Source organism: Anopheles marshallii, chromosome 2 (assembly GCF_943734725.1).
Source record: "Anopheles marshallii chromosome 2, idAnoMarsDA_429_01, whole genome shotgun sequence".
NCBI classification, from domain to species: Eukaryota; Metazoa; Arthropoda; class Insecta; order Diptera; family Culicidae; genus Anopheles; species Anopheles marshallii.
The window spans coordinates 75999557-76006429 of record NC_071326.1 but is presented as its reverse complement, the minus strand read 5'-3'; the positions used below and the strand labels follow the sequence as shown (position 1 = coordinate 76006429).

The 6873-nt window shown below is 41.9% G+C and overlaps 1 protein-coding gene across 1 annotated transcript in view; it reads left to right on the top strand.

Annotated features, from left to right (window-relative positions):
- Nucleotides 1–429: 429 nt before the first annotated feature.
- The window catches only part of LOC128706956 (uncharacterized), a 28924-nt gene continuing 22480 nt past the window's right edge, over nucleotides 430–6873 (top strand). Inside the window, exon 1 of the mRNA XM_053801900.1 lies at nucleotides 430–964. Within this exon, the coding sequence (XP_053657875.1) occupies nucleotides 430–964 (535 nt within the window). The remainder of the gene's footprint in view (nucleotides 965–6873) is intronic.

The following is a 6873-nucleotide window of genomic DNA, read 5'->3' as shown; positions in this document are numbered from 1 at the left end:
TTTTCTTTCCAAGCTGCTGGTTGGAAAAGTCATCGCGAGGTTGGCGAGGTGTGCGAAATTACATACCAAGTTGGACCGCGAGCGGATATAGCATCTTCCGGGGCGTGTTTTGTGTCGATGCCGCTTCACACTTGGGCGAGTTACGATGGGGATCAACCGAAGCGAGCTTCGTTAAGTAACCGACGCACTCGCCGTCGTGTCCTTCGGTACATTCCTTTTCTCTCCGTTAGAGGGCGTTGCTAGTATACTAATCTGTTCGCTTGTTTTCTCTTCCAATTGCAGATTTCTTTCCGATCTCCGATGGCCAAACGGATCGATCCGGATGAACTGATTTCCCCGCCGGGCATCTTCCCAGCTGATCGCTCCTGACATTCGGTACAATACGACACTTCAAAAACGTACTTTTTGCACACAGTTTCACCTAATAACATGCGCTTGTTTAAGGCGAAAAAATTACTCGACGGACCGCAAGCATTGGCTCGGGGTAGTGCATCTCCTGTGCCAGTTCTACTGCCTACCGAGGCGGCCAACAACGCCACCTATAATGACATTATCGTACTGGCCGGATCAGCACCCCAATCAGCCCAATCGAACGCACTGCTACTCCTGGGAACCGCTTCCAAATACGAGCCCGAGCTACCCTCGCTAGTGTGCGAAGAGGTGTCCGAAGGGCCGGAAACATCTTCCATCTTCCCCATTACTCCCCTCACGGATGCAACTGCAGCCTCCAACGTATCCGTACCTTCCGACGGCAATCAGCCGCCCACAGATCCACCGATGGCACCGATCCCGCACGCTGCATCGACCGATAACGTTTGCAGTATTAATAACGCTTCATCAGCCGAGTTGTCGCACGTACGCAATCAAGGTGTCGAGGCTCGGCTGATGCGGGAACACCTGCGACCGCGAACGCCGCCACCCGGCCATGGTCAACCAACAGCAACAATCGCCCGCAATGGCATCGGTAAGTTCTGAGCTGAATGATTTTCTTTATGTTGTTGTCCTATTTGTAAACTTCCCCTGGCCGTACTCACATACTCATACCACGTCCCAATAACCCGATTAAAAAGTGAATCAGACAGTGGTCATAGACCACAACTGTGACCGAAGAAGCGGGGCGAGCGTGCATTTCGTTTCTGTTGGAGTAATTAAACAGAGTTGGGGAGAAATTTGAACTGAGACGTAAACATAGTTCACTTAAACTATTAGCTGCCGGTTATTGCATTATTATTCCTTTATTTAATAATTGCTGAACTAAATTAACATAAATCCTTGGTAATTTCTATTATTTGGATCTCCTTGATTTAATTATTCGAGATTTTTATAGTGTGACTGACACGGATCTAAGAGAACCGGACCATGAGTATTGTTAATTCTTCACTATTTCTCAGTACAGTATCAACAGTATCAACAGTATCTTCGAATCTTCGGATATCTCTTGTACCTTACCCATACATCAGAGTAGAGAATTGGTATATTTGTTTAGAGGTTATACAGATTCTTCAGGATTTTTTTCGTTTTCTTGGCGTATCTTGCACCTCAAACAATAATGAAACGCTATTTAGAAGAAGTTTTCCCATTAGTTTCAGGCCTGTTATCAGATAGGTTGTGATAAATTACATCCATCCCTTTAAGATATTGGATCTTTTTAATTTATTGTAGGTTTTGCATCAATTGCCTCCACATGTTCAAATCTTTCCACAAAATTCAATGAATAAACCATAACTCTGCAATAATGGGCATTTATTCTAGCGCTCAATACAAGGAGTCTTACAATTTGTTCCATTAGATAACGTTATCCCAAGTTTAGTTAATACAATATTTCTAACTATTTCATAATTAGCAAACAGTTATCATCCCACCACTCTCTCTACGCTATTATTTACATAAACAGGCTTATGTTAAAGTTGTTCATAAAAATTACTTCATATCGTTAAGTCTTCTTTAAAATAAGAACTACATAAGTCAATCTTCAAAATTGGATTAAAAATTGAATAAAGCTGTACATGCGATATCCCTCAATTGAAGACATCAACGTACCCATTAATTTACATTAACTTTATTCTGCGAACGTTCACAATGCAATTATGAGTCATTCAACAATTACACGGCTTACCCTTCCATGATGGATTTTCCTGTAACAAATTAATTACCTTCAGATCAATGGAACGGTCAGATAATTGCAATCAAACTAATTTGCTATTTAAGATATAATTGGAACCATTAAACCAACCAAAACCATGCTTTTTGTATTGGGTTCGTTCTTGCACTAACGCAGCTAAACGGTTTCCATCTACTTTTGATCGAATGTAATAAATATCTAAATCAGTTTGTGTCACAAAAACAACACTCAAACGTCCCGCTCCGCCTATATACGAAGACAGATAACGATTGTAGCAGGGATTAATTAACAGAAACACGACTCGATAGATTGAGTACCAATCAATGTCCTAATAATGTTCAGCAGCATTATTTTTCCGACAATCTTACACCCCGCTGAGAGGAAAGCACCCGAACACTACTGGCAAGTTGCGCACTTTGTCTTGTGTGGAGCAGCAAAGCAGATTAGCTGCTGACCAGCCGATGCTTCCTTCAAAGCACAAAGCAAAGACGTCGTGGCGTGTGTGTGTGTGTGTGTGCGAGAGACACCTTGGCAAATATGTGTACAAATTAATCCGCAATCACATCGCACATATTCTGGGCCCAACCCCGAATAGGGTGGCACGATGTCCGGGTCCGTTCAACCCACTCGATGAACGGCGATTCTCATGTACGTTCTAATTAAGGAACGATTATAGCAAGCCCCTGGCCGTTTCGTACGCTCCACACACCGAAAGATGCTTCAGCAGGAGCAGCAAACCAAAGACACGCCAATTATTATGAAGAGGAAAAGCGAACCGAAACGGAACTCTGGTCCGTATCGGGTTGATGGTTTGGGGGTGTCGGTCGCTTGCGGTTAAGAACCATCCCGTACGTTATCGGGCACACCTGGAAGCGGTACTTTTAACGATGATGATACCGAGATCAATCTTATCTCATGCCCATCGGCGCTTCCCGTTTTCATATATGTATACATTATATCACACCGTCAGGAATGATCATCCGCACGCATCCCCATTTGCTTGGCTTCTGTTCGTTCCCGGCGGAAGGGCAAAGCCAGGAGCGAATTAAGATTGGGCAAGGTAAGGGTTGATTCATTCGTTAGATTACGTTCCAACCGGGTGCACAATAATGGATGGACGGTTGCATAAAATGGTGAATGGTTAGTTTTGCTCTCTTAGGCCGCACCGTACGACTGGGCCTGGGCCCAAAATCGTTATGCGAATGGAAGGAAATCCAATTATTTGTGCGGAATGAGCCCGAAAGTGGAAAAGCTTCCGAGACCTTCGAAGAAGGCAGCTTGTCAAAGATAACCGAGCAGCATGTATCGTGTTACACTGTCGGCAGGAAGGATGTTTATTGTTCAAATCGTTCGAATTGAACGATATTGAACAGGTATCAAGATGATTACAAGTGATTTAGGAGCTGCTCAGACATCCAAGGTGTTGTGTTACGTATTAACTCGAACGAAATGGAAATTGATGAAAGGAAATTTACACATCTTGGGAAACGAATGTTGTTTACCTCTTTTCCAAACGTTTTTTTTTCTCCATTGCAAACAAAAATTCAGGGTTTTAAAGTCGATGTACGAAATTTGGATAAATCTTTGTATTTTTGTTTAAACATTAACTTGTTTATGTATTAAAATTTAAGCTTTTTTTATTTAAATTCAGAAATAAATTCTTCTTAGTTTTCAATTCAATTCTTAATATTAAATATGTTGAGTTGAATGTTCTATATTTCTCGTTCTTGTTCAAATTGATACACAACTTCGAAGTAGGAATTCAGTCATACAATCAGAGAAATTGTATGAATTATTTTGTTGTTACTCGAATGCGTCACCCATATTTTAGAAACGTCGTTTGGAAAGAGAAACATGTGGCAGTAGATTTCGAAATCTCTTAGTTCCATTATTCTGTAAAAATCTTGTCGACTGGATCATTTTATTAGAAAAAAAACAACAACATCATTTGCTTTTAAGTAGACATAAAAATCACTCTATTGATGCTCTTCATGTTACCATCGATTATCAAATGAATTATAAAATTTCGCTTCATTTATTTATTGGGCAATCCGTTGATTTAATTCATCCTTCTTCTTGTTTTTGCCTGTAAGTCGGCAATTTTCCAACAAACTAAATTACCGACTACCGACTACGTAAAACAGAAATTACATCATAAATTGATGCTAACCCAGCGCCAATGCGCTTCCCAAAACCACAAACCTAAACAGACCTAAGCAATCCGTGTACCATCCGTACGGGGCCCCGACAGCAAGAGCATTAACGCATCCACGCATTTTGAAGTGGTACGAAAATTATGCACTCAATCCCACCCCCCCGAGCCAGCCGGGAAAAGTCCGGTCCGGGCGGAATGAAATCGAAACTCGAGTAGTCGAACACTTTACAGACTGATTTCCTTTCAATTAGGGTGCATTGAGGGGGGGAGAAAGGGAAGGGGAGGAGGGAAGAGAGCAAGATTTCTTTATGGTCACGAATCGTCCGACGGTCCCCTTCGTTGTGGATGATTTATTTTCCATCATCGTGTAAACGCTGCATCACCAAAACCGGAGCGTCCTTTTTCTGTTAATGTGCTCCACTTGGATGCACAATTTCCAATTCCGATTACCATCAACAAGATGGTGGCGAAAACAGGTAAGGAGAAAATATGGGTGTGTGGTAAGGGGGTACCCTCGTCACCATAAGCAACAGAAGTAGCATTATTATCGTCATCATCATCATCATCATCACCATCATCATCATCACAGGGCTCATTATTATTATCGCCAATCGGTGATCAGTGGCAACGGAGATATGGTTCCCGATCAAGCACGGTCACTTTTCCTATCGCTCGTTGTTGATTTGCCACCATCCATAACCAAACCACCTTCTTCGACAGGCAGGTCATTGACTCGCTTGCCGACGGGGAGTCGGTCAGTCAGTCAGAAAGTGGAAAACTGCACCCTGGTGAAGTAAAACAACCGCTCGCTCATTGACACCACGCTCCATGCAATTGTCCGGTCGCTCAAACACACGCGCACACACAAAGCAACGAGGACAATTTTCCAACCATTCACTCTCTGTTGCGAACCGTGGCTCTCGGTCTCGCCCACTACGCTGTACCGACTCCAATTTCCATCGAGATTTTTCACTCCAACGAGCATCTCAAAAGCATGGTGGGCTGGATGAATGGAATTATTTGCAAACGACCCAGTGCTTTTCACCGTTCGAGCAATTCCACTGCACTGGTGTTTGTGTGCCGTAAAATACCATAGCAACGCCGCTCTTAGGCCGCAGCACGGAAGCGGAAAAAAAATTATAACAGTGCACTGCAACGATCCAATTGAACTTGGACTTGAAAGACAAATGAAGCTATCATTCGGCCGGGTATGGAAAGTATCGCCGACACCGGCCACTTTCCATTTCCTTTTCTTCCACCACCTACCGAAATGGTTTTGAAAAGGAAAACTCAAAGAGCGAAATGAAGTGTCTTTTTGTTTTGCTGAAGTGCTTTTTTCGACGCTCCCCCGGCTGTAAGCCCAAGCTCACGATCATATTAGACGCACTATTGTTCATCAGCTGGTTGGAACGTGTTTTCGTGATAATCAAATTTATTTCTCTGTTGTACTATGATTTCGTTTTTTTAATCGCTTGAAGTCTGAAGAACAAAATACAAAGAAACAAAGATGATTTAAAAAATATGACAGCTTATTGGAGTAAATAGTAACAAAATTTGGTTTTCAACCATTTTTAATATCAATCAAATCCCCGGTTGTATGATGCCAAAGTTCAAAAGCTTCTTTGTTGAATATAATTATACACTTTCATGACTATAACATCCACTAAACAATGTCCACTGCGCAAGAGCTGGGTTCTTTTTAGCTGTCTGATTATTTTTATCTGAACTTTGAGCTAAGTTTGATTTTGCTGATAACATTTTATCCAAAGTCAGTGTTTTGTTGATGTACTCAGTAAATTATAGAAATACTAATAAAAAATTTTAATTTCACACACAATTAGTCAAAAGAGCATTTGTGTCGATTGCACAATGTTGTGAATAATGAAAATATTTTGAGCTCATATAGGTCACATGAAGATGGCCTGGAGAGTGATGTGATCTTTATCCCAGATGTGAGTCCAAATCGATCCCTTTAGCGTATTAGATGATACTCGTTGCAGGGAATAATCGGCTATTCCCATTCCTCAGGTATTATGTATTCTATTCCTCAAGGTCTCTTACGAAAAGGAGTTGTCTAGTTTCTTTAACATGATGTGACCAGCCTCCCCATAGTGCGAGCCCAAAATAGTCATTTAGTAAAACATGTAGAGTTACTGGTTAGACATAATCTCGAAAAATCTTACTAAGCACTTATCACAGCAACAAAAAATCCCATGTCGGAGTATTTTCTGACAGACTCCAGCTGTAAGTAGTACACCTAAGTACCACTAAAGTTGCTTACGGTCTAACGAATCTCTTCACTCCATTGCTGAAGCTCTCTTCGGTTTACATTGTGATAATATGTAAACATTCAACTATTCTAAAGCACTGTCCGCCACAGGCTTCGTGATGTTGTTCAGTTGACGGTTTGCTTAAAAGCAATGCAACCAAACCACTTTACTCAACTCAATAAAAACCTCCAACTGTAAACACCTGCAATCAACGAGCTAATAAACCTCCGCACATAATAAGCTGGCTAAAGCGCCACACGTTTGCACATCGACGGGTTCCATCTTCGTTCTGCAGCTAGAAATGAGCGCTGCTCATTCTACCGCAC